Source organism: Daktulosphaira vitifoliae, unplaced genomic scaffold, assembly GCF_025091365.1.
Source record: "Daktulosphaira vitifoliae isolate Bord-2020 unplaced genomic scaffold, ASM2509136v1 Scaffold_4, whole genome shotgun sequence".
In the NCBI taxonomy this organism is placed as follows: domain Eukaryota; kingdom Metazoa; phylum Arthropoda; class Insecta; order Hemiptera; family Phylloxeridae; genus Daktulosphaira; species Daktulosphaira vitifoliae.
Genome location: NW_026099575.1, coordinates 37,111,573 through 37,139,509, shown reverse-complemented (window position 1 = coordinate 37,139,509; position 27,937 = coordinate 37,111,573). Strand labels below are relative to the sequence as shown.

At 25.3% G+C, this 27,937-nt stretch overlaps 3 protein-coding genes across 5 annotated transcripts; 2 read left to right on the top strand and 1 right to left on the bottom strand.

The window, feature by feature from the left end:
* Positions 1-1,409: 1,409 nt before the first annotated feature.
* Positions 1,410-11,552, bottom strand: LOC126905788 (inositol polyphosphate 1-phosphatase). Its single transcript, XM_050685840.1, has 5 exons — positions 11,293-11,552; positions 6,526-6,796; positions 6,107-6,278; positions 5,235-5,316; positions 1,410-4,051 (listed from the first exon to the last, which is right to left on the bottom strand). Exons 1-5 carry the CDS (start codon positions 11,509-11,511, stop codon positions 3,686-3,688), a joined length of 1,110 nt encoding a protein of 369 aa, XP_050541797.1. The 5' UTR covers positions 11,512-11,552; the 3' UTR covers positions 1,410-3,685.
* A 6,148-nt stretch (positions 11,553-17,700) lies between these two features.
* LOC126905782 (protein spartin) lies at positions 17,701-22,219 on the top strand. Of its 3 annotated transcripts, none has more exons than XM_050685830.1 (7): positions 17,701-17,944; positions 19,793-19,930; positions 19,995-20,125; positions 20,212-20,555; positions 20,697-21,161; positions 21,226-21,478; positions 21,642-22,219. In XM_050685830.1, the coding sequence occupies exons 2-7, from the start codon at positions 19,808-19,810 to the stop codon at positions 21,799-21,801; spliced, it is 1,476 nt and encodes a 491-aa protein (XP_050541787.1). In that variant the 5' UTR covers positions 17,701-17,944; positions 19,793-19,807; the 3' UTR covers positions 21,802-22,219. The 3 variants fall into 3 exon arrangements, with proteins under 3 accessions (XP_050541787.1, XP_050541786.1, XP_050541785.1); XM_050685829.1 differs by having other exon boundaries at positions 17,702-17,939; XM_050685828.1 differs by lacking the exon at positions 17,701-17,944 and adding an exon at positions 18,449-18,580.
* Positions 22,220-24,161: 1,942 nt separating this feature from the next.
* On the top strand, positions 24,162-27,857 carry LOC126905787 (leucine-rich repeat and death domain-containing protein 1-like). The gene is made up of 2 exons (XM_050685839.1): positions 24,162-25,075; positions 27,221-27,857. Exons 1-2 carry the CDS (start codon positions 24,362-24,364, stop codon positions 27,737-27,739), a joined length of 1,233 nt encoding a protein of 410 aa, XP_050541796.1. The 5' UTR covers positions 24,162-24,361; the 3' UTR covers positions 27,740-27,857.
* The last annotated feature ends 80 nt before the right edge of the window (positions 27,858-27,937 follow it).

Sequence of the window (27,937 nt, the reverse complement as noted above, 5' to 3'; positions counted from 1 at the left end):
CGTGACTGTGATAGCAATTCATAAAAAACCAATTAGCTACCTGTATTTGTAATCCCTTATATATTATACCTATATATTAACTCAAAAATTTGAAACTTTAAATGTATATATCTAATAAACAAATTAAGTTTCATTAAAAATTCAAATGCCATTTATTATTGAATTAAAAACTCAAACATTTTATTAAATTAAAAATATGTGTTACCATTTAAAAAAACAAAGTTGACACCCTAACCAGACATAAGGGATGAACTTAAAAAGTATTACATAGTTAATAATTCAAGATTAATGTGTAACTAAAGATAGTAATAAAAAAAAATTTTTAAATTATTATTATTCTGTAAGTAATTGAGTGGGTTATGATAAAAAAATCACCCTGTATAATCATTAAAATTAATTAAATTCTGAATATTTTAATTGTAGAATCTTTTTAAATACCAAAAGTTATTTAGAAATGATTTTTATTTAAGTGATCTATTACAATAAAAATGTAAAAAAAAAATTTGAACTTTTCTGATAAATGTACTGTAAATAGTAATTATAAAATTTCCTGATTGCATATTAATCTTAACAATTTCACTTTTTTTCTATTTAATAATGTCAATTTCAAACGTGCAAGTTGAGCTAAAAATTATGGTATTATTACCATTATTTATGAATTTATATTCATTTTTTTTTTTATTAAAACTTTCACTTTAAAGGACAAAAAAAGTAGGTTCAAAATGTTTACTTTTAACATATTAAAAATCAAACTCAATAATAATTTTAAAACAATTAATTTTAAAAATTTTATATTATAATTAAAAGAATTACTAATCTGGGTATAATTAAGGAAATAGAAGTTGATGTTGCTTTTGTAATCAATTTCTTAGAATTAAACACTATCTACAGATTTGCATCGAAGCGTTTCTTATGATAGTGATTTTAATCACTGTTAGATAAATCTATACTGTACCCAACTTTGCAACGTGCCCACTATGCCGCGATCCCACTGTGCTGGGCTTTTAATGAAAAAAAAATATTATTTATTAATAACCTTAAAAAAATTCAAATTATTAAATTAATGTTATTTTTTTGAAGAATAGAGCGTAGTTTTATAATATAAACACTTATAAACCTTAAATTTAAGAAATAAAAATAAAATGAAGTGTATACAGTTACATTAGAATGCTGTGTGTTTAATTTGTATATAATAATTTGATAACAATTGATTAGATATTTAATGTCTGAATTTTACTATGTGTAAACCGAGATAAAATTACAATATTCATCGTTTTATTTTTTTTTTTTAACAATTATGATTAACTAAATTTAGTCACAGATATTTATAAAAATGACAATATAATTCTGTAATAATTTATTCAGATATTTTTATATCTCCTAAAATTAAGTAAAGTAATAGTATCACATAAGAACAATACTTATTAAAGTCTTTATTTCTCAAACGAATTCGTCATATTTCAGTCAAACGGGTTACCATACATAACATTAAATAGTCAATAAAATATTGACAATTTTTCATGGACGACTTCATATAATTAACAAATTTTTGTCTTAAAATAAAAGTTTCTTATACAATTATTTCAACAAATACACTGAATATTTAATCAAGAATCTATAAGTTCAAAGAAAGACATTAACATCATTGCTAATATATTACCACGTATTTCTAAAAATCAAAATTTTTTTTTTTTTATGAAATGTCTGGAAACTTGTAATAGTACAATAAATTGACATTGTATCATTCATCTTTTTTTTCCGTAATATATGATACTACAATAACAACGATGCAATGCAATACAATGTCATAGACGCAACTAAAGCGATTACTAGGAGTACTTTAGCACCTCCTATTTCAAATTTAGCATACCTCAAAGAATTAAAACGCAATTCTTGATTTTCCCTATAAATATTGATGTAATTTATATTATAATTTTGTATTATTTCATTGTTGTAAAAATTATAATTTTAGAATAATTCAGAAAAGAAAGTTGTATTTTATCGGATAATTATAGACAACTAAATGTATTTATATACGTATGTAGATAATGATTTCATTGTATGATTTTATGATAACGATTATGAATAATGATTGCATCGTACTGTATAATAATCGTATTGTTTTCATTAACCATACCATTGTAGCGATACTAACCTGAGGATGTGGGAGGCGAAGCTTTCCACGAGTCTGCGAGTCATACCTATTTTTAGCATCCTCTAAAATTTTTATTTAGTTATTCTATATACAACGTATTTCTAGACATTTCATAACAAATACAATTTAGTGATGCATGGTATTTTATCTACAACGACGTTATGATGTTTACATAAAAAGCCAACTACACGTAAAAAATCTATGTTCCACATGGTTACAACAAAAACGTATTATTTAATACATTTAAAACAAACAATTTGAAATTCCTTTTTTCTAAGAGAAAATAATTCCCTAAAATATATAACAAAAAATGAGTTTTAAACAAACTAAAATAAATAAAATTTAAGTTTTTAACAAATTTTAACTATTAAGCTTAAATCTAATAAATACTAAAGTATATATCAAAACTTAGTCACTAACTTTGGACGTCAACTTAATGACATCCAAAATACTTGAATTCATAAATTACTTTAATTTGGGTTACAAAATTAGACGATTATTGAATTTTATTAACAGCAGTAGAAAACCTAATAGAAAACTTTAAAAATAAATATGCAACTTTATGATTAAATATTATTGTGAGTGCAAAGTTACATTTAGCCTCTCCAAAATTGGTTGAAACTAAACCTATGATAGCGATCTTTAAACATTTGTTAGATTATAATTCCTAGATTATAATTTCTACCTTATGATGTATTTTCCATTTAGATAAATAAGTATAAGTATAAATCAATTTATCTTCAGTAACACTCGTTTACAAAACAATGGAGGGTAACCAGAATTTTTTCTCGGGGGAGATACTGGAAACCTATGAGTAGGAATATGTGAATTATCACATGCTCTTAATAGCGCCAAAGTCACATACCATTAATAGTAATAATTGAACAATGGGCTGCTATAGCCACATCAGCCCCCCTTGACTACACTACTGATTAACAACTTTTTTACTGCGATATAAATAATAGAATTAATAAATGAAAATCTTAAAACAATCTAATTCTAAGTATGTTTGATCAGCTATAAAGATACAAATCGAAGTTTGTTTTATTTCAATAAACAAGTAGTAAGCAACCAAAAATGAATGATTTGCTTTTACATAAAACAAAAATCATGTATAATAAATTCATTTCATAAATGTATTGTTTATGAATTTGACTTTCATTTATTATACGTAACTAGGATTTAATTTCAAGGCATAAAGTCGTTTAAAATCAATCAACCTTTAAAAATCGTCTTTGTATAGAATAACCTTTCGAGTAACGATTATACTAATGTGTCTGCGTTAGCCAATAATTAATAACAATATAAAACGATATTCTTGAAAACCTTAATCCATATCATATCACAGAGTATGTTACACATAGGCGCAACTAGAGTAAACATTTTAAGAGGTACTAAATTAATTTCACTCTACCCTAAAAATATTTTATTTAACAATATATAATATATGTATATATTTCAATTTTTTGTTAAGCCCCAAATATAGCATACTTAGTTGCGCCTATGATGTATTCCAATCAAACGATTCGCTCAGCCATTTAAAAGAGTATGTATACGTTGAATAATTTCTATTTCATGAGACGCAATTATTCCTCTCGAATTGCAATATGTTTGGTTACTTGATTGTATTTTAGGTCCATAACTTAAAGATTTAAGACTAGCTGGACATACGCAATGACACACATCGCCACCTAAAGACAAAAGCATTGCGTGGGCCGCGCACGTATCCCACAAAAACGTAGTGTTCTTGGTCAATACATAACCACTAACTAGACCCAATGCAGTACACAACAATTTGTAACCGGCGCCAGATGCAGTTACCACTGTGTAACCGGACTGCTGTAATATCTTTGTGACAGCTTCTTCCTCGTTACTGCTCGTCAATACTACTTTTGGCTGTAACAATAAAACTAAAAGATTTATTTACTTATAATAAAATATGTTTTAGATTTTAATCTTTAGCACTTAATTTTAAATCTAGCGGTTCTTTTCAAATTAAAGGTGTAACCTTTACACATTTAAACATCATACACGAGTACATTAATATCAAGGCCTAAAAACTTGTTTAGAATAGGCTAAGATCTTAGATGAAGTGTAGAAATGATGACTAATCAGTGGTGTCATTTCAAATTATATTAGACTAGGGCAAACTTATGACCAGCCAATTATTCCATAAAGCAGTCGCTTCGCTTGCGATTTATCTCCAATAAATAAACCAATTAACTAATTTTATATAAAAAAAAAATTTTCCATGAATGGCTCTTAGATTTTTCTTTTACTATTTTAACATATATAAAATATATTTTTTAATGTTTTTAATAGTTTTAGGCTTCTGACATATAATTTTATCCGTTAAAACAAAAAACTTCATAGACAAGTTATTATTAATACGTATGTAAAATCGTAAGAACGTTTATGAAAAATCAAGCGATGACTTATAACTAAAAATTGAACTATCTATGATAACTATTCACACAGTGATTTCAAAATTGTGCAATTTATTAAATGTTATTGTGAAAACTATATTTTTGTTAAAAAGTAATATTTTCGCATAATTCACATTTTTATTTTATTTTATTTTTTTAATTAATAAAATTTTAACTTTTACTATATTTACATTTAAATGATACAGTAAGGCTCGATTTAGTACGAACATATTTTGACCGGCCCTGATCTGTACTGAAAAATTAGACTGGGGCAAATACCCAAGTTGCTCCTCGCAAATAAAGCCACTGTGACTAATAAAATCCTACATAATAGTTTATATTACTTTATAGTATAATAAATAATAATTAATATTAGAAGAAAAAATCATTTTCCGAAACAAAGTTGTAGATTTTATATCATATAACTAAAATATCAATTAGAAATCTATAAAATTTATCAAATTTAAACGAAACATTTATATCTTAATTAATTTATATATATATTTTAATTTTAATTAAAATCTAATAAACTAAAATTTTTAATTTAAAAATCACCAAAGAAAAACAGAATTTCAGTTTAAGTTCTCTTTCTTATTTAAAAAATTCCTAGCCTTATGCTGATTGGTGTTATAATTGACAACAAAAAGATTTACCGTATTTTCTTTAATGTTTGTAGGTAATGAATTTAGTTTATATTGTTCACTGCATATAGCCCAATAGCAATGTCCACTCCATCTGAAATAAGTCAGTAATAAATTGATGATAATCATAAAGAGACATTTTATTGTTTAGGAAAAACTGGAAAAAAATTTAATATGTTTAACTCTTAAACAGTCGCGTGGGGGTCTAGCATACCCCCACATAAATAAAACCGGATGTATTATATTGCATAAAAGGTGTACATAGATATAAATTTAGAAGATGGTTTTTATAGTAATATTGAATCGATTTTCATAAATAAATACCTTCAAAAAAAAAAATGTATGACTTAAAATATCCATCAAAGTTGAAATGGGTCATATTGACCCCCACGCGACTTGTAACGTTATAATTTTTTTTTGGACTTTTTTTCAAAATATCATTTTATTGTAAATGCAATGTTATAATCGATATAATATTGTGGAATTGGGATTATCTGTGGATCTGCCACCGGCTGTGCAATTAAGTTTTAAAAATAAATAATCTATTGAGAATTTCCACTACTCGATGATACGGAACAAATAAGAACAAAACATGTAATAAATCCATTGCGTCGCAATGCGGACACATTGATTATCGATAATCGATGTGCTACTAATTGTCTATACTCGTATCATAATAATTAAATGTATTGTAATATTAATAATAAAAAAATTCAATTCAGAAAAATGATAATATAAATGTAAATACACATAAAACTAATAAATATAAGCCTGTTTGAGCTTAAAGAAATACAAGAAAAATTAATTAAAATACATTTTGTAATAGTAAAAATTATTGTTAAAATGATTTCAATTATACACCGGTATAATGTTGAATTACATACTTTCCATTCGACAAAAGTTCGTGAAATGGCTGATTGATTACACCAGCTACGGGTCTTCCAGTTTTTTTATCAAACATACCGATATTGATTGTGACACACTGAAGTCCTTTTGAGCAAATTCCGTATTCGTTCTCTGTACACGCTGTTCCTACAATGTATTCGTTGGTCGAATCTGATAATAATAAATAAAATATGATCAGAATTTATTTAACCAAAAGTAATGAAAAAAGTTATACTATGACTATACCTGAACTGATATATTTATAAAATAGTATAAATAACTTGATCTTTTAGTAATTTGACTTATAAATAAAATTAATTAAAAGTAAAGTTAATTGAAAAGTTATTGTTTCAATAAACTTCAAATGAAATCTTTGACATGGGACTTATTTTAATTAAATTAATTAAAATAAACTTACCGATTGGGTCTATCCATACGCCGATTTCTTTAAGATTTAAACATTCTTTTTCAGGCGGTAATGTTTTGACATTAAGCTGCGCAAGTGTATATTTCTTGTGTGCTGCAACTGCCAAACTTCTGGCAGATTCCATGTCGTCATCTAAAGCCTCTAGTAGACATTGAAAAGTCTCATCCATTGAATCGCCTATTTTGATGGTTACATCATTGCCGCAATTATTTTGTATTTTGTCATTCTCTTCGCCAAAAACATTATTGGCCAGCTCTGTAAACTAAAATCGTAAATAATATTTAGAATGTGCTAAATGTTAAATACATTTATTTAGACAAAATTAATATAATTGATCATTAAAAGTGATTGAAATACTTGCAAATATCATAATTTAAAATATTCTCCTCACATAATTGTGTAATGTTTATAAACTTATATACTATACAGAGTTGAACAGATCTAACTGACAACTCTTACTGATAACTTTTGATTCAACAATCATTTCATTGTAACTTTCAGCTTCGAAGTTAAGCTATTAATTTTACCATGACGTTTTTTTTAGCGTGTCTTACATAACAATTTTCAGCTCTCAATAAGCCGATTTTGATGATCTGTACGTCAAAATAACCCGAATTTAATCTAATTGGAAATATTTATTTCTAAAACTGAAAAACCACCAATTCAGAAATTTCGATCAAATAAAAATCTCTGCATTTTTAAATTTTTATAACTTTTTTTTTTTAATCACTGATCTTAATGAAATTATAATAAAATATACTAGAGACAATAATTTAATTAATAATAAAACAGTAAAAATGTATTTTAGTATACCTTTTGTAAAAATCCAACGAAAACCTTTAGTACAGGAAGGATTTAACAGAGACCTATTTGAAACACCTGTACTTTTTAAAGACTTACATAAATAACTAAAAAAAAATCAGAATAATCAAAGTGAACTTGTCTTTTTTTATCATTTCTATGTAAAAATAACAATACTAAATTATTGAATATGAATTTCATACCAATTTAACTTCTATATTAAATATTTTTCATGTGTTATACTTATAAATCATAGAAATTGTAATAAGGATATAATTTAAAAAATATGAGTTAATGTTATTTTTAAAATAATCCAAAAATTCCATCTAAAAATTTGAAGTTAGGGAACGAGAGGTTTGCAAATCAATAACTTCGACAGTAAAATAATATAACAATTATTTATACAAAATCTATATGTTAACGTTAAAAACTGATCAATTTTATGCATATTTTATTGATCGAAGATATGATAACATTAAAAAATAATAATTAATAAACAGTATTTATTTTAAAAATAATCTAATGTATGCAGAGTTATAACTTGAAAACAACCATAAGTAAATGTTTTAGCAAATTTTATTGAAAATTATAACTTATAAATATTCATTACTTACCAACAGTATTTCAAAAATTACAAAGTTTGTTTTTAAACATACTGACGTTATTTATTTTTAGTTAACAATAAACTTGAAATGATTTTCTATAGAAAATTATTTTTATTAGTATACTAGTTGCTTTTTTACATAAATAATTGTTACAAAGACATATTTTTTTAATTTGAAATAGAAATTTATTGAATTTTTATAAAACAACTTTTTGATGATATACTTCAACAAAACATAATATAATAATTAAATGAAACAATGTTTTTTTAAATTAACTAATAATCATATAGCATTAAGTTTTACTATTTAAAATAATATTTTTTATACTTATGTAGGAATGTTTTCAAAAAAATTGAGTTTAGTACTGTACACATTTCTTAAGAGGATTACCTATAGATAGACAATTTTAAAAAGGTCGTATATTATGAGCTCTACGAACATTTTGCGAAAATCTACATAAAAATATAGAATTAAGAATTTGTTATACAAAAATGAGAAAAAAATGTGAAAACCTTGAATTATTTTATTAATAAGTCACAACGCCGTTGTCTTTTTAGTCGACGTCTAGTATATACTAATATATTATTTTTAATATAATATTTTGATAAAATTGAAATTTGGTATGAAAGCGTTTGTAAAATTAAATAGCTTCTTCTGTTACAGTTTTAATATGGAGGTCTTTACGTAAGTTATAGTTTGATGTAAGAGGTGGGGTATTGGTTATGTTTTTTAGAGAAATGTTCTGGAATTTTTGAATTTCGTGATTATTAAATTTCTTTGCCATACCCCATAATTGAAGACCATCAAATTGGTTTAATGAGTAATTTATAAATTTATATTTTGGTTTTTAGTTTTATATGTTGATTGCTTATTAAAAACGGCCGTAGTATTACGAATGCGTAAGTTTAATGAAAGTCTTTTTTTTATGAATATGGGTGCTCTATGTAATCGTTTGTCAAGGGTTAAACCTCAGTATTTAACTGTATTGCACGAAGGAATGGGAATATTATTTAGAACGACTTTAGGACTATAGGAGTGTCGTAATATAAAATTTGTGTGATCCGATTTGCACTGATTAGGTTTAATACGCCATTTATTGTACTATTCAGACATAAGGTTAAGATGATCTTGCAAGTTTCCAGAGGAAATAATTGATTTTCATGAGTTGAAATTATGACTTTATCGTCTGCATAATCAACTCTGTGTGCAATTTAGTGGGTTAATCTGATGAAAAAATATTAAACAGAATAGAGTATAAAAGCCACCTTGGTTAAATCCCACATTTATTTCTTCAATTTTTGAGATTGCAGAGCCAAACAATACTCAGTCAGTCAAATACTATTTTATTAAAAGATAAAATAAAGAAGAAAGAAATTTTTTAGTTTGTATAACATAAAGTTCAGATCAGTAATTACCACTAGAGGGGAAAATATTAGAGAGTTTATTTCCAATAATATTTGATTTATGCTTTGAAATATGTTTGTTAAGGAAGTTGGCTAATTTATTACACAAGACTCAATGAAAGAGTAAACGAGTTTAATGATAACACGCTCTAGCTCTACTTTTTTGTACAATAAGTAGTTTTATGTGGATAAGCAGAAGAGGATATTTCAAAAGGTTATTATTTGAAGATTGAATAACCTGAAATTTAAAATATTATTATGTGTTAAATGTAGATATTAGATTTATTTTTAATGAGAAAGATCTTAAACAAATCTATTATGTTGAGTTACATTATTTTGACATTAATTATAAATAATTACATAAAAGAATTTAAAATATTATTATTGGTCTTTTAAAAGTATTTTTACCACAAAAGTACATTCATTTTCAAGGTTATACTATGCCAAAAATCTTTTAGAAATATTTTCTGTACACTATTTACAGAAGAAGATTTTTATCGCCTTTCCAAAAGGAACTGATTAAATCACGGGAAATAAAAGGATAATATCATTTAATTATGTATGTGTGGCGTTTGATTCAATAATGATATTTTTTTTTTAATATGATTTATACTTATAATTGTTATATTATATAAATATGAAACTATATTTGATAAATAAGTAAAAAATTAACAAATGTTATCATTATTAAATTCAAATAACACACGATAAACAATATTATTGAGTTGGAGTATTTAATTATTATTCTTCAATTACTTTTAGCTTCGATGCGAAGCTGAGAAGGTATTGGTTTTACTATGATGTGTTTTTTTTTTTTTTTTGTGTCTGTTACCACTTTTTCTCAGCTCTCACCGAACGGATTTCTTTCAACGATACGTCAAAAGATCACAAATCGTATCTAGTCGAAGAAATTACCCTTAAAAAGTGAAAAAATTTCCCTCGTTCCCCGTAAATGGGGGAAACCTCCAAAAAAATTACAAATTTAAAAATCGCTAATTTTCGAAATTTTTTCAATTTTTTTTACTTAAAAGTGCCATAACTTTTTCAAAAATAAACATATCAATATAATTCTTTTTTATATAGATGCATAATATCATTACCTTTCATTTGGTATATTTTTTTCATAAATTTAACCCTTAACCTGCCCACAAGGGGGGATTTAAAATGACAACTTTTTCACAAAAAATTTACTTTTTCAACATAACTTTTGAAAATGTTCCGGAAGGTCTGACACTTTTATATATATCTTAAATTAAAGCTAATGTAATATACTTTAATTTGAAAATAAAAAATTTGACCTCTGGACTTGTCTTCACGGCGAAAATGGCTACCGAATGCTATTTTCGTGTGAAAATTCTCGATTTTATTATTTATATAATATTTAACTTTATAATGCTATAACTTATTGAAAAGTTTATGGATCCACACAATTTTTTTATGAGAAATAAATTTTTTAATAAACCCTTTTTCATTTGACATACTTTATCTTTATCGAGATATTAATAAGGAACCAGCAGATCAAGTAGCTTTTGGAATAAAACACCAATTTTTTTTAAATTAAGCACTATCTAAAGATTTGAATCGAAGCGTTTATTTTTGATAGTGATTTTAATCACTGTCAGATATCATTATACTTGATCCATTTATACCACGTCACAACTGTGCCGCGACCCCTCTGTGCTGGGTTTTTAAAAATACAAGTGTTATGAACATCTTTTTTTAGTTTTTAACCAACTTAAAAGTTGACACAAAAGTGAATGTAGAACAAAATAATTATTTTGTTATTTCTTAATTATTTTATAATTGATTATAATCAATCAAAATAAATCTTAACACATCTACTACACCCGTATTATTTAATTTTCTCACGAGTTTTTAAGCTTTTCTAGACTAACGAATTCGTACTACGTCTAGTAATTCATTCAAAAGCACTATATTTTTTACTCTACCTGTCGACCAATACGCTTGGCTACCACTCTCTGTACTAACACATCTGCCAGCGTTTTGAAATCGTGCGCGAATCGACCGCGATTTGCATCGTCTCCGCTCTTTTCTTGTACTAATAAAGACAATAATTTGGTATTCGACCGACATTGTCGAGCAATGTCAGCAGCCGTTTCGGATACCAACAACGCACATTGAATCAGCGATTGTGAAACGTCAGACATGTCGACGACACACGAGACAAATGCGTTGTGCGTGTGGCAAATGTTTGTAGTGCCGCCGCTAAAAATCAATCACACTAAATGCAACTACTTCAGATCTATGCGCGTGTGCGCTCCCACTTGGTGGTATTTCTCTAATAACTATGAATATATCATTGATTTTTTATTTATATATACACTTTAATATCTCATTAATCCATTACACTAAGTACATTTTTATATTTTATTAAGTATACCTAATAGTAGTAAAAGTCTTCTGAAGAAAATTTAATAAACTGTTCAATTCAATAATAATAATTTTGACAAACGATAATTATTATCTTTTCTCGAAATGAAATATTTTTAAATCTGGCACAGTCAACTCAGTAATGATTGATGTCTGTCAGTGATTGACATCACTATCATAAAATGATTCAATGCAATTGTTTATAAAGAAAAACTTAAAAAATTTGTAAAATTTTAACCGAAATCTTGACTGTTATGGAAAATTAATAATAAAATACCAGTCGCCGGAGCGCTTCTCTATTTTAGAATTAAAGTGAATTAAATAAGCTTTAATTTAATATGGGTAAAAGGACACAGATGTTCTGTAACATTTTCAAAAAATGAAATGAAAACAATTCGTGTGCGTCAGTGGCCTTGTTTATACCTTTTCTGTACTTAGGATTTCAATCAAAAAAGTTTTTTATCTCTAGTTTTGTTAAAATTTCACAAAAATTAAATTCTATTAGTATTAATATTTAAATAGATAACAGATAGATCTCTTTTGGTTTTAATTTATTATGAGTTAAAATAATTATTAAATAATTAATAACTCTGTTGTTATCCATGTTTAAGTTTAATTACAGGCGCTCAATAATAAAACAATAATAACTTCCATGAAAAAATTTAATCCTATAGTTTGCGCGAAAATATGTGATTTCTTTTGTTCTTTTCTCAATACATACATGTATTGAGCATGTTTATTTTTCATTAATATATATTAGTATTTAAAACACCTAAAATTTCAAAATTAACATTAGTCAAATGAGACGTTTTAAACTGTTTACTTATATTTTAAACGGGTTTTTTTTAAATATCTTTTTAAAAATCCTGAAATATAGACGAGTGTTCAATAATTCACAAACTTTAAAATGCTTTTGAAAATACACTATGTTTATCTTAATATTTTTCACAAATTAATAAAAAAAAAATTATTTTGTTTGATAAATTTCAAAAAAATTATTTATAATGACATTTTCATAGTTCGCAAATTATACAATATTAATTCAAAATATTTAGTAAATCAAAAATTATTGGATAATTATCGTCTATATAAACTGCGGCGTATTTAGTGGGGGGCACGTGCCCCCGTCCCCCATTGACTGAGTCATGTAAATATTTTATCAAGCAATGTGATAATGTATAATATCATTATAAAAAGTATTTTTTTGGTTATCAATAATAACATGGACTTATGAAATGTTAATCGATATAATTGTCTTGTGAAACAAAATTTGACGCTCGCGCAGTTGTCCCGTTAATGTTATCGCCTATTTTTGAAGTGTTTAATACGTAATATGTATTAACAAAAGTTATGAGCAAAAAAAAATGTCGTTTTATGGTACCTTATTTTTAAACGTTTTTTGTGCCCCCCCCCCATTATGAATTTTTAAATACACCACTGTTTATACAGTAGGTCAAAAAACTCTCCGTACACCGATGTCAAATTTTTTCGACAACATAAAATAGGGACTCAAAAGTTAAATAACTTGGTATTTATAACACACATTTATTCAGAGTGCATGTCATCATTGTTTCTGTAGCCATTAAGGACGGTTGACAAACGCTTAGCGCGTTTTATTCAGTTTATATACATTGAACAATGGAGATACCAATTGCAATTCGCAAATTAGTAATTAAACTAAGAAAAGATGGTAATTATCTTAGAAATATTGCATAAACAATAAATAAAGCAAGTTATGGCGTGGAGAAAACCTAACAAGCAAATGGATTGCAATAATTTGTGCCCAACGTTAAAACATGGGGGTGGTAATGTATTAGTTTGGGGCTGTATGAGCTCTGCAGGTGTTGGTAATTTGGTATTTATCGATGGTATAAAATATCAACATGTTTGTTTAAACATTTTGAAAAATAATTTACATGCAGGTGTTGAAAAACTAAATGTTGGCAATTCGTTTATTTTTCAACAAGATAACAACCCAAAACATACCGCGAAAAAAGTTAAAGAATGGTTATTATACCGAGTACCAAAGCAACTTAACACACCTCCGCAATCATTAGACATGAATCCTATAGAACATTTATGGGATAAAATGGGTAGACATCTAAAAAATTATCAATCTCGAAACAAAGAACAATTTAAAACAGCAATTCTTGAAGTATGGAACAGTATTAACTAGTGATAAGAAATATCGAACTATTCGATAGTGATTCAAAAAATATTCGAATAGTAAAAATATTCGATAATTACACAATATATTTGAATAGCTTTTAAAACTATTCGATAGTTTATGCTAAAAATAAACTATTTGGTTGTATAAACACAATTCGAATAGTTATACGATAGTTTAAAATAATTGAAAATGCCGAACACTAATTTTTACTATTATTAATTGTATAATAATTTATTTTAAGTATTCGTTAATTATCTTTTTATTATAATTCAGTGTACTTAATAAAAAATTTTAGATAGAACTAATCGAATATTTTTAAAACCATTCGGTAGCCTATTTGAAAAGTTTTTAAAACTATTCGATAGTTTATGCTAAAAATAAACTATTCGGTTGAATAATAACAATTCGAATAGTTATTCGATAGTTTAAAATATTCGAAAATGTCCATCACTGGTATTAACTCAACTGTTACATCAAAATTAGTAGAATTCATGGAAAACCGTATGAATGAAGTTTTTAGGGCTAAAGGAGGGTCAACTGATCATTAATGATGATAATTATTATAATTAATTAAGTTAAAAATATTAATGTTAATATGTACGGAGACATTTTTGCAATTAATTTTCTAAAATTCTTTATTTATATATAAAGTAAACATATTAATATATATGCTTTATTTTTTTTTAAAACAAATATTAACATGTTTTTGAATAAATATGTGTTATAAATATGAACTTTATATATAAATATAACTTTTGAGTCGCTATTTTATGTTGTTGAAAAAATTTGACATCGGTGTACAGAGACTTTTTTGACCCACTGTAAATAATATTACACTTAATGTAAGATCCATTGTAAACAAATAAAAGCCACAACACGAATCACTTTCAACACACAAAATCTACTATGTCAATAAAAAAATAACATATGTACCTATTATGTATGTAATTCTTGTACATATAATAAAAATCAAATATCTATATTAGGGTGGCCCTTAAAAATCGAATGTCTTTTTTTTTTTTACGCTACCCCTTAATTTTTTTTTAATGGTCAAAAAAATGAGCTGTGCAAAATTTGGGACCGATCCGTTAAGGTTAACCCGTGCCCCCGGGCCTATTAAGTTGAGTCGAAGAGTCAAATTTAATAGAAATAACTGATCTATGTCTTATAACTTTTTTTTCTCTTAACTTAGAATAATAAAAGTAAAACTCAAGTAAAGGAAATTTTACAAGAAATTCAAAAATAATAACTTCAATGTTGTTTTCTCAATAAATAGCCCACAAAAACACTACATACAGTAAAAAACATGTAAAAGTCTTAAAATACGTTATAACTGATTTTGTTGATTTTTAATTATTTATTTTCATTTTATTTTTTGGAAAACGCATATTCGTTTAAAAAAAGATTCTAGAAGTTTAATTTTTTATGCCAAGTACGATAATTATATTAGATTTATTATTTTATGGACAGTTAATTAATGATTAATTACAAACCTAACAGTTTAATTTAATTGTTATTAATAATTTTTAATTTTTTTTTTTTTTAAATAATAATAACTTTAAAAAAAATATTTTAACAATAATTAAATTATATTATTATAATATATTTTTTGATAATGTACTTTTTTTACAATTAGGAAATTTTTTCCGATAATTACTTACTATTTGTAAAACGTATTGTTTCTGTTCTTCATTTGTAGTTAATATATTAATGTAGTCTTAGATTAATTTAATGCCACGCTAGGCTGTATCATTAATGACTCGTAATTTACTTATAGTATTTAAAGCATTTATGTAACTGTTGTTCGCACTCCAAAATGATGGATCAATTTTCAAAAAATCAGTGTTCAGATGAAATAGTTGTAAATTTGATGATATCTTACTACCAGTAATTTCGTGGTAATAATTACCAATAATATAAATATTAGTTCGTAATATTTTAAAGACGCTAAAAGTATTGTACATTTGTGATTAAAACGTATCATTTAATATATAATAATAAACAGATAAAATATATTTAACGTGTTCACAAATTGTCTGCTGCATTTATACGACACAAATTATGTCAGTTGTCGAAAATAACTCAAATATTCTTATCTTTAATAATAATATAATTGGTACTATCTTAAAGTAATTCAGTAAACCAAAATTGATATATTGATACGACAAAATGTAATAATACAATCAATTTTGTTAAATTTGTAATTAATCATTAATTAACTGTCCATAAAATAATAAATCTAATATAATTATCGTACTTGGCATAAAAAATTAAACTTCTAGAATCTTTTTTTAAACGAATATGCGTTTTCCAAAAAATAAAATGAAAATAAATAATTAAAAATCAACAAAATCAGTTATAACGTATTTTAAGACTTTTACATGTTTTTTACTGTATGTAGTGTTTTTGTGGGCTATTTATTGAGAAAACAACATTGAAGTTATTATTTTTGAATTTCTTGTAAAATTTCCTTTACTTGAGTTTTACTTTTATTATTCTAAGTTAAGAGAAAAAAAAGTTATGATACATAGATCAGTTATTTCTATTAAATTTGACTCTTCGACTCAACTTAATAGGCCCGGGGGCACGGGTTAACCTAAACGGATCGGTCCCAAATTTTGCATAGCTCATTTTTTTGACCATTAAAAAAAAATTAAGGGGTAGCATAAAGAAAAAAAAGACATTCGATTTTTGAGGGCCACCCCAATCTATATAAAGATGTTTCGCTAAAAACCCGGAATTATAAAAGATAAGTCATTATCACAACATGAAGTGATTTTATTAACAATAAAAATTTGCGATGAAATGGATTTATAATCAATCCATCATGAAATTATATTAACTTTTTAAATGACGTCTACTTTAATAGTCTGCCTCATGTACTATTTGCTGTGTATGACTGTTGGTCCTTTGTCCTAGACTTCCCTAAACTCCATTCCACCTATCATTTTAATATTTTAATTACCGATGTATCTCCACTAAAATTAAATTAATAACAAAATATTATTTGAAAATTCATCCAATAAATTCAATCCAAAAAAACCCAGTACAGTGGGGTCGCGGCACAGTGGGGATGTGACATAGTTAGGTCAAGTATAGTGATATCTGACAGTGATTAAAATTTATATCATAAAAAACGCTTTGATGCAAAACTATAGATATTGTTTAATTTAAAAAAATTGGTGGATTATTCCAAAAGCTACATAATCTCTTATTTCATTATTTATATCCGGATTACAAGTTTTTCCATAATAAAGTATATTACATTAGCTTTAATTTAAGATATATATAAAAGTGTCAGACTTTCCAAAACACTTTCAAAAGTTAATTTTTTGTGAAAAAATTATCATTTTAAACCCCCTCTCGTGGGCAGGTAAAGGGTCAGATTTATAAAAAAAATATACCAAATAATAAGTAAAGATATCATGCATCTATAAAAAAAAAATTATATTGATTTGTTCATTTTTGAAAAAATTATGGCAGTTTTAAGTAAAAAAAAATGAAAAAATATCGAAAATTAGCGATTTTTAAATTTGTAATTTTTTTGGAGATTTACGGGTTTTTGACAGTCAACAAAATGAAATTATAAATATCATGATGTGACAATCTCATTTTGTACCATTTCATTACTTTTTTATTAAAAAACAACGAAACTAGTAATAATATTTAAAGTGTGTCAGTCATAAATGATGATGTTATATTTATTTTTTCTGGACACGTCATTAAAAATAAAGTTCACGGACAATAGACGTCATAATTATTCTATACAAACCTCCTGATAATTTTATTTTATTATACTAAAATTAAATATTTTGAACCTAAACATATTAAGTTCATTTACAGATTAAGACTAGGAGTTTTCTTCAATCAACGCTACTTTCATACAATAATTTCACTATTTTGTTTTCTATAAGTGGGAGCTGCCGAAAAATTGTAATATACATTAAATAACGTACATAATACATTAAAGAAAATAAAACTATTCAACACTACTTCAATTGTGTCATATTTAATTCCTAACCAAAAACCAAACAGGTAAGGTAATATTTATATTTACTTATTTTTTTTTGTAATAAATAAATCAAGTTTTTTTAACAATTTTCTAGAACTAAACCAACTTAATTATGATTATCAACTTAAATTATGTACGATTGCGCAACAATTTATAATTATCCAATGGATTCTATAACAAATATTGTGAAGGACATTACATGTTATTCCTTTTTTCATTTTTTATTTAAATTTCTTAGTATTGAAATGTATTGTAAAAATTAAATAAAAATATTTATAATTTATATTTGGTTTAATTAAAACTATATATCATTATTAAGAAAACTATACACATGAAGCTTAAATAAGTCTTTCTTTTAAATTTATACTGCCTCTTTTCGATTGCCAAATTTACCTTTTAAGCATAATAAGATTATAGCTTTTTTGGGCAAACTCTGTCAATAATATAAAAGCATTACAAACTCATTATAACAAATATTATAACAAAGCATTACAAATCGGAATAGCCACTCATTTTCTTTGGGTATTAATGAGTTTCTTATCATTCCTTATCAGTTTAAAAAGTCAATGATTCAATAAACTTAAAGGTATCAATATTTAATATTAGCTAAATATAAATCAAACTTAATACCTATTTTATGGAAAAGTCAATTTTTTTTAAATAAGTAAGTTTATATTTAAGGAATTATTTATACAATAAGTCTATTGAATATTAATAATATCTAATAAATTTCGGTTAGATTATTTTCATTTTTATTCATATGTTCATATTAACTGAAATTAAATATTGCATGTTTTTTTCTAATTTTTAAAGTTTCATTAAAAAATTCAAAAGAGTCATATTACTCTACGAGGTATCAGATTGTGACTCAAAACTTACATAATATCTATATTTTGCTTACTCAGTTAATGTATGTGCATAATGAAGTTCAATTGATGTATTATATTATTTTCTTTTTATATTTCGGTAGTCTATTTAGATCAGCCATCAAACCATCGTGCTTTGGTGTGCAGGTACCAGGGTTGTCATCCATTGCACTAAGCTATATAGATTTCTTTTTCAACTATCACAAACATAGCATATATGAGGGGATGTTAAATATTAAAAAAATAATATATGAATGAAAAGTAGGAAGGTTATATAATGATCAGAAAGATGCCTACCTAATTTTTATAAAACTTTAATTTAAAAAGTATGTTATATAAATCATAATAAAAATATTGAAATAATACATTGGACAGTATTTAAAAATTGTGCTGTTTGGGTTTTAGAAACTGTCACCATATAGAAACCTAAAATATTTTTCACTCTCAATTTTTTTTTTTTTTTTTGAAGTTATCAGCAGAAAAAATGATTTTCATTTCATAGAATTCACATTTTTTAACAATATTACTGCTAATATATTCTTCAATATTGCCCACCAACCTATGGCACATAAACCTAATCCCTCCTTTAAATGGGACACTGATAGTATATTCAATTCTTTAAGATTGTAAAACAAGGCAATTATTATTATTATTATTAAAAATAAATACATTGAAATGTAATACATAATATCATTATTTATACTGCAACAGTAAATATCTCAGATTTACAGGTTTTCAAGATAATCATTTGTTATTAGTGAATTATATAACCTTTTTGTCTTGTTTTTAGTGACATATACAAAGAGCTATAGTCCCTTCATATGTTAATAATTATTATTAACAATATATAACTAATTCTAGTAAAAGAAAGTATAAGGCAAAAAAGGACCAACTCAAACTAACCCAGCCCCTTATGCTAAATCCTTACTATGCTACTGCTTATTTTAGTAAAAATAAATCTAGTAAACATTTATTTATAGAAAAACAACTAGATTTATTTTTATTTTTAGAAAAAGGTGAATACCATGGCATCTACTTCTACTCAAGATACTTCTGAACCATGTTTTATAATTAGGACCAATACTGACAAGTTCTTTGAAATCCTCCGTAATGCTAGAGACTTAGAAAGGCAGAATAAAATAAATTTAGTAAGTTTTCATACATCTTTATTGTTTATTTATTACTTAACATAATCTATTAATTATTTAACAGGCATTATTAGAATATGAGAAATGTTTGACTACTATTGATGATGTTTTAATGGTTTCTTTACCTCGTTCAACTAACCCAAATTCTGAATGGATTGCAGCAGATAACACTCGACAATACTTGAAAGCAGAAAAGTAACTATATATAATTTAAAATATATAATTATAGTTGACATAATTAAACCTTGTTTACTACATTTATTTTTTACTTTATTAAATAGAAAAGAAATTTTAAATAAAATTGTTGAATTGCAAAAAGACAACGGTTCTACAATGTATGTTGATAGGCCAATACAGAGTCCACCCTCATATCAAGAAACTATTTGTTCTGATGAAAAACGTTCAAATGCATCAGATCATGATAATGACACTAATATGCCAGAAATTTTAATTTCTTACAATCAATTAAATTCTATGTTAAGTGATTTACAAAGAGACTTAGAAAAAAATTCTTCAACTACCTTGCTTTTTAGTTGTTCTGACTCTCAAATTTTTTTCATTCCAATTGATGGTCAAGTTTCTTCTCCCTTAGAAAAATCTACAGTTAAAATCATCATGCTTGAAGGTATATGTTATTATAATTAGATTATAGATAATTATAATATTTAATCTATAATTAGATAATTATAGTTTAAATATAATAATATTATATTCATATTATACATGTCAAATTGAAAAGTAGTATTAATAAATTGTTTTATAACAGGTATTAATGAAAATATCCCGGCTCGATATTTTCTTTGTGTTGATGATATATATTACCCATTAGTTCAAAATGTTTCTCCATGTCTTCGAACCAATTATGGAGCATTTGTATTTCCTGATATTCAAACCAGCAACACATCTATTGGTGTTCTAGTTCCCTCTGAGCATCTAGATCAGTTAACAGATATTTTGGAAGATATTCTACAAAAGTCATTAAGAACAGACTCTGCTCGTGAGCAAGGGCGTAAAATATCTGCCCATATTGTTAAAGGGGCAACTTTTTTTTCAAATAGTCTAGTTAAAGGAGCTGAAAAAACCTCAGAATTTATAAATAATTCTACACCTGGGTTATTAAATTACATTACACCTGCTCAACATGAAAAATGTGTAAATCAAAAAGTAGAAAAAGGAATTAAAACTGCTAAAAGTGTAACTGCTACAGCTGCAAGTGTAACATGTTTTTTTGGTATGTATGTTGTGAATTTTCTTTTCTTTACTTTAACGTTTTGAAACGAGTTTAATTTGTTTAGCTGAGAAAATAGGATCAGCTTCATATGAGCTAGGAAAGTATTTAGCACCTCATATACAAAAAGGAGGTACAAAAATTTTAAGTGGAGTAACTGGTATGAACTCAAATGATGCATCAAGACAAGTATCAAATGCATTAGACATTGCAGCTGGTACAATTGAAGGATTTGGGATTGTTTATGATGGATTAGAAAAATCAGGAATTTTACTGGGTAGCAGTATTAAAAATAATACAGTTTTAATAGTTCGTCATAAGTAAGTATCAAAACCATGTTTAAAATTAAAAATGTATTTAAATTAATATTTAAATAAATTTTTTTATCTTAAACAATATTGGCCATAAGTAATCAATTCTTGTTGTATTATTACCATAATTATTTTTATTATTGTTTTAAAACTATTTATTAATCCTTAATAGATATGGACATAATATCGGAGTTGTTACTGAAGACACATTTGATACTGTTGGACATGGAATATGGCTCACAAAAAATATTAAAGATTTAAAGCCAAAGAATATTGTCAAAAATACTGCAAAACAAACTGGTCGCGCTCTTGTTGTTCCAGAAAATGATTAATAGTCATTAATAATGAAATTTGACCATGTAATCAAATCATATTTAATAGGCTATTATAAATTCCATTTTCTAATATTTAAATAAATTGAATAATGTTAAATTTAATTTTTTTAATTATTTTTATCTGTATCTTAAATAGAAAAATTGAAAAATTTAATAATATTATCATTGTTTTTATTTTTATACGTAGTTATACATTTTATTATTGGTGTAAAGTTTTTATTTTGATAAAAGGTGTTTTATTGTAAATTTATTGATTATTTTTGTATTAGAGAAAATTCAATGAATTATATTACCAAAAATATTTATATATGAAATATCTATATCAATACATTACATAGATAGTTGTATCCACTGGCATGATCAAAATGTGAAAAATTTGCACAAAAATTGTAGTATAATATTTTATTTACATTGATATTATCGAAGACATTTTTAAAAACTTAAGTCAAAAAAATTATGCTGCTATGTCCCATACATTTTTCATTTATTACCACGTTTTATGATCTCTTTTTTATTCTCCTAATTAAAAAAAATTGTATTGTTACCTCTTCTTCTTTTACCTCCCATTATTCCAACGACTTGGGGTGCGCTACTCTTATCCAAAACTTCAACTTGACACGTTCTCCCACATCATATTCGATAACATCTATCCATCTCTTATTTGGTCTTCCTCTACCTCTTCTTTCTTCAACATTCATTTCTATAACTGTTCTTGCAGCTATCGATTCTTCTCTCATATAATGACCAAACCATCTAAGTCTATTTCCTCTCATCTTATCCCTGATTGACGCTACACCTATATTCCCTCTTATATGTTCGTTACTTATCCTTTCTTCTCTAGTCACTTCTTTCTTTGCTCTACTTTTTTATCAACCGCCCAACACTGAACCATACATCATAGCTGACCTCATTACAGTCTTGTAGAATTTACCTTTCAGCTTCATTGGAATTCTTTTATCGCATAACACACCAAAGACTTCTATCCACTTTAACCACCTGCACTTAATCCTGTGTCTTACATCCTCATCATAACCTCGCCTATTATCACTGAACTTCTTATTTCACCAACCTCGTGTTCTCTTTTGTTAAACTCGTACTCTATATACTCTTACTCATTCTTAAACTCTTTTCTTCAAGAGCTGATCTCCACACCTCTAGCCTTTGATTAATTTTCTCCTATTAACATTATATCATCAGCGAACAACATTCACCACGGCACCTCTCCTTGTATTTCTCTAGTAATTTCATCCATCACTATAGAGAATAAGTAAGGGCTTAAAGCAGAACCTTTGTGCACTCCTACTCTTACCCGAAAACCTTCAATGAATACATTCGTTTTATACAAAATAATATTAAACAAAAATATTTTTTAAATTTATGTATGAGGCATTATTGAGTCAAAAATTTCTTTGGACAAATAATACTTTAATATTAACCCCAAAAATTTTTTATATAAATGAACCTTCTTGTTCTTAAAAAATTTGTTATAGATATTCTGAGGGCGAGTTATTGATTATAATAATTTATTATATTGATAAAATTTTCTCAGGAATTTTTTACAAAGCAGTAGTACAACTTAAGTTGCAGAGATTCCTAATCAAATTTCAATTGGTTTACTTTTTTTCTTCAATTTTTACTGAAAATATGATACATGTCATCTTTTCTCTAGAGTCTATGATACCATTGATATTAATTCATGGACTATATCTACACTAGTAGTTGGATTACTGTCCATATAACCAAATGTTTTAAAAAATTGTATTTACTTCAGGAAATTCTGTCAAATATTAATGTTAAAAAAAGAATACGTTTTACAATTGATATTTATGATAATTCTTTCATTCAAACACTAATTAATGTTACAAGAATAAACTTGAATATTCATGGTATTTAATTTTAGTTAAAAAAAAAAAAAATTAAGTATATGCAAAGTAGAAAATTGAATTGAATGCAATAACTATTTAAATTGTAAAATTTTACGCAATAACAGTTTTGTAACACAATATGAAAAATTTCCAACAGTAGATAAACAATTATTTACTGATAATAGTTTTTTAAAAGTAAAAATCGTTATCCTAATCACTAGAGGACGACACATAGCCTGGCCCAAAGCCTACGTGAATAACGGCTAGCTGGTCCAGCATTGAAAATATTGAAATGCCAAAACTGTCTGTATAATCGTAGATAAACTTAAGTTCTTCTATAATCGTGCACAGACATTACGATTCCTTATCAATTAACCAGATTATAGAAAACCTTACCACAGAAAAGGTTTATCTTAGCTGTGACCCTAGAGTAGTAATCTCCCTCTATATCCTATTTTATATTACTCTATGCTGTGACCTTATCTTTTCTGTGGTATAACCGTTTTATGATAACTTATCACTTCTATTATTGTTAACAAATACGTTACGTTCTCTAACTTTACTCTTTGAACATATAGTATTACATTTAAGATCAACATCACAAAGAAATAACTTATAATATTAATTACAACTTTAAATAACATTAATTATTCAAAAAAAAAAAAAATTATGAATTAGAATAATTTAAAGCAATGTTATTAAATGGTTTAATTTCAATACAGGATTTATCAATACCTGGCCAAACTCAAATCCGTCCTCTTCGATCTTCCTTATTGAGTAAACAAGTGAATGGCGTGTATTTTCTAACCATTAAAAACTCAATGTATCCAAATTGTATCAATTACAAAGTTGCAGATTTAGAAGCAGTACATACTAAATTTGTAAAAGACGGTAAAGCAACTTTGCGATTTAAACAACCAAAACATCAAATTTTATTAAATGCTGATGACCGCAATATGTTATTTATGTTTTTACGTCAAATTCAAGACATTATTAGTGGGAAAGATGTTAAAATTGGAACACGACAAATTCCAAAGAAAATACCTTCTAAAAAAGATGTAAATCGGTTTGATCCTTCAGCCCATGAGTTTATTGCAGCTGATCGATTTGACAAACGCATATTGAATATGAGACAGCTTCATTCATTAATCTTAGAAAACTGTGTACTTCCTTCATTACCAGAACATATTGGTGATCTACCTATTTCTTTACTTAGTTTAACAGGCAGTAAACTTGCTACAGCATCACAATATGATCAAGACATTTATTGGAATTGGATGTCTAAAAACACTATCAGCAACACGTTAACAAGCCTAAAAATGGATTCGGTGAATTTGAAAATTCTACCTTTTGAAATAATGTTTTTAAAAAAACTGCAAGATTTATCATTGGCTAAAAATAAGTTGGTGAGTTTTTTTGTACTATATTTAAACTGTAAGATCTAATGCCATCTGAATCAGATGTCTCCATACATTTTTGCATGAACCTTTTTTTTTATTAATTTTTTATTTTAATAGATTATTTAAAAACAGTCTTTTAATATCACAAAAATATGAAGCAGTCTATTTGAAAAATTGTTCAAAAAACTAATCAAAGTCAAACATTTTAATTTCATAAATAACTAGATAATAATAGTACTACCAAGGTAAAAACATTTTTTACCAAATAGATTTCATTACTTAATTCTACTGCTATTGAGTTATGAAATCAAACCATAAAATCATAACCTTGAAAATTTCACTGTTAATGTTTTACCCCTGTACCCTTCATATAAAATCTCTTTAAACCTTCATTATAATAATTTTTTTTAAACAATTTTGATTTTTCAAATTTTGTTTTCTAAAATTTTAAAAGTTTTGAGATTTTTTTTATAAAAATTAAAATAACAAAATAAATGAAAATACCTAGTTATTTTTTCTATTACTCTACTTTATGTCAAATTTTTATTTAGTTAAAATAATCATTTAAATATTTTGTTATTCCCAAGAAATGTAAAAACTAATTTTTCATGATTTTATCAATTTATAGTTTGATAAATGAATGAATGTTTTATTTATAACATAAAGAGGTAATCAAATTCATTTTCTGTATTACACTAAAATATTATGATCTCTTTAGTAGTAGTAAAAGTAGTAAGGATCGTCAACAATATAAATTTATATATAGTTTAATATTGATATTGTACTAAATTTCAGCAATATTATATCGCAATAATGAAATAAAAATTTTTCAGATATCGAGATATATATCGATATCAAAAAAAAATTATATTTAAAAAAGAAAATCAAAATTTTAATGTTTTAACTATTTTTTTTTTTTTTTCAAAAATACCTTTAAGTTACCATTGTTGTAAAATCAGACTATAATATACCAACCAAATCAAATAATGATATTAATATAAAAAATATATAGATAATAGCTATATCCCATAACAATAATCAAATATTTTCAAATTAATTTTCATTATGAAGAAATAAATTTTTTTTTGTTACAAAGCTTTATCATTATACAGGTGTTCAGTAAGTAAGGAAACAAGCAAATTGTTACAAATAATGAGAACAATAGAAACCCGTTTCCTTACTTAATGAACACCCTTCTATATATTATTTATAATAAATGGATGACATTGTTCTTCATTGATTAATGGTATTATAGTTTCAGTGTTTTGGTTTTAAATAATAATAATAAAAAAAGATTTTAAGTGCTGTTCATATTTTTTTATTACTTTGTTAAAACTGAAAACAAATTTACTTCTTTTCAAAAATAAAATTTAAACGTATACAGAATAAAACATCATCGCCTTTATCACTATCATCTAATAGGGATATTTTTTTATTTTGGCTCAATTTCATTTTATTTTCTGATTGAGTTTCGACCAGTTGTTGCTGCATATCTTCTAATTTTTAAATTACTCTCTCAAATCTCCTCATACATTACTTTGTTCATGTTTTATTAAAAATAGGAATAACAACAATGTCATAATAACAATTAACCTAATCTAAGAATAGAATTTTGTATCAATAAATATTATTTTTCATCTTATCTATATTCTATATTTAATAATATAATATATATATATATATATATAATAAAAAAATATTAACAAGATTATCACGAACTGTTTTTGGCCTATAATATATATTTTATTACAAAGTGACTAAAATTCAAAGAGTTATTTTTATTAAATTTTTTTTTTTATTATTGTGATATTTTAAAAATAATTGATATTGTGGAAAAAATGAAAAAAATCGGCTATATTGATATCGTTGACGAACTTTAAAAAGTAATTCACCAATTAATAAAAAATTATTAAAATAAAAACTAATATGGTTTTTATTACACCATTAAGATTTAAACTTATTATCTCATAAAAAATCATTGTAAAACTAAGGTAATAATTAAAACAATTTAGTATTCGATCATTATATTTTTAAATTTTAATATCTATCTATAATTGTTACTTAAAACTATTTTAAAGTTAAAAGTCAATGATTATTAATCATTGTAATAAAGTATGAATTGTTATAATAATAAATGGTATTTCATTTTAGATAAATTTACCACAATGCATTGGAGAGTTAAAAAAATTACATACTTTATCCATCTCTGATAACCTGCTGAGGTTTATGCCAGATAATTTAATTAATAAGCAATTTAAATCTCTTGATGTTTCAAATAATCATTTTATAAATGAACAACGAGATGCTGAAATTATTAACAACTTTAATTCAAAAGTTTATGAATATAATAAAAATAAACAAGTAAATAAGGTAGAAAGAATAAAGACTGTCAATACAAATTGTATAAATTTAGTACTCTTAACTATAAGATCAATTATAAATAATTCTATCAGATTTTATAGACAAGAAATTCCTAGAACTCTGTGGAGATATTTTGATGCTGCAGGTCGTTGTAGAAAATGTGAGCAATTTGTATTACCTCAGGCATACTTTGAATTTATTCATTTTAAAAATCCACAAGCAATAGATTATCAATGGAGTAACTATATTACAGTTGTTCCATGGTTATCATTTGAGTGTTATAAATGTATTGAGTTAAGTTGTCTATAGTAATTTTTCATAATTTATATTAAATTTAAAAGCATGTATCTTGTTGCTTTAAACTGTTAATATTTATTGGTAATCATCTATTTTTATACTTAAATATAATTTTTAGATACAATTCAATAAAAATTATTATATTAAAATATATTGTATTATAATAATGTATTATATCAAAAATATTTTTTTTTTTTTTGACATAATTAA

What these genes read in the sequence shown, in the direction of transcription:
- LOC126905788 (XM_050685840.1), bottom strand. Translation starts at nt 11,511, where the DNA reads ATGTCTGACGTTTCACAATCGCTGATTCAATGTGCGTTGTTGGTATCC. An exon ending in GAACTTTTGTCGAATGGAAA is followed by an intron (nt 5,317 to 6,106) that starts GTATGTAATTCA and finishes GACTTATTTCAG; the next exon opens with ATGGAGTGGACATTGCTATT. An exon ending in CAAACATTAAAGAAAATACG is followed by an intron (nt 4,052 to 5,234) that starts GTAAATCTTTTT and finishes TTATTGTTACAG; the next exon opens with CCAAAAGTAGTATTGACGAG.
- LOC126905782 (XM_050685830.1), top strand. Translation starts at nt 19,808, where the DNA reads ATGGCATCTACTTCTACTCAAGATACTTCTGAACCATGTTTTATAATT. An exon ending in CAATACTTGAAAGCAGAAAA is followed by an intron (nt 20,126 to 20,211) that starts GTAACTATATAT and finishes TTTATTAAATAG; the next exon opens with AAAAGAAATTTTAAATAAAA. An exon ending in AAGTGTAACATGTTTTTTTG is followed by an intron (nt 21,162 to 21,225) that starts GTATGTATGTTG and finishes TAATTTGTTTAG; the next exon opens with CTGAGAAAATAGGATCAGCT.
- LOC126905787 (XM_050685839.1), top strand. Translation starts at nt 24,362, where the DNA reads ATGTTATTAAATGGTTTAATTTCAATACAGGATTTATCAATACCTGGC. An exon ending in CATTGGCTAAAAATAAGTTG is followed by an intron (nt 25,076 to 27,220) that starts GTGAGTTTTTTT and finishes ATTTCATTTTAG; the next exon opens with ATAAATTTACCACAATGCAT.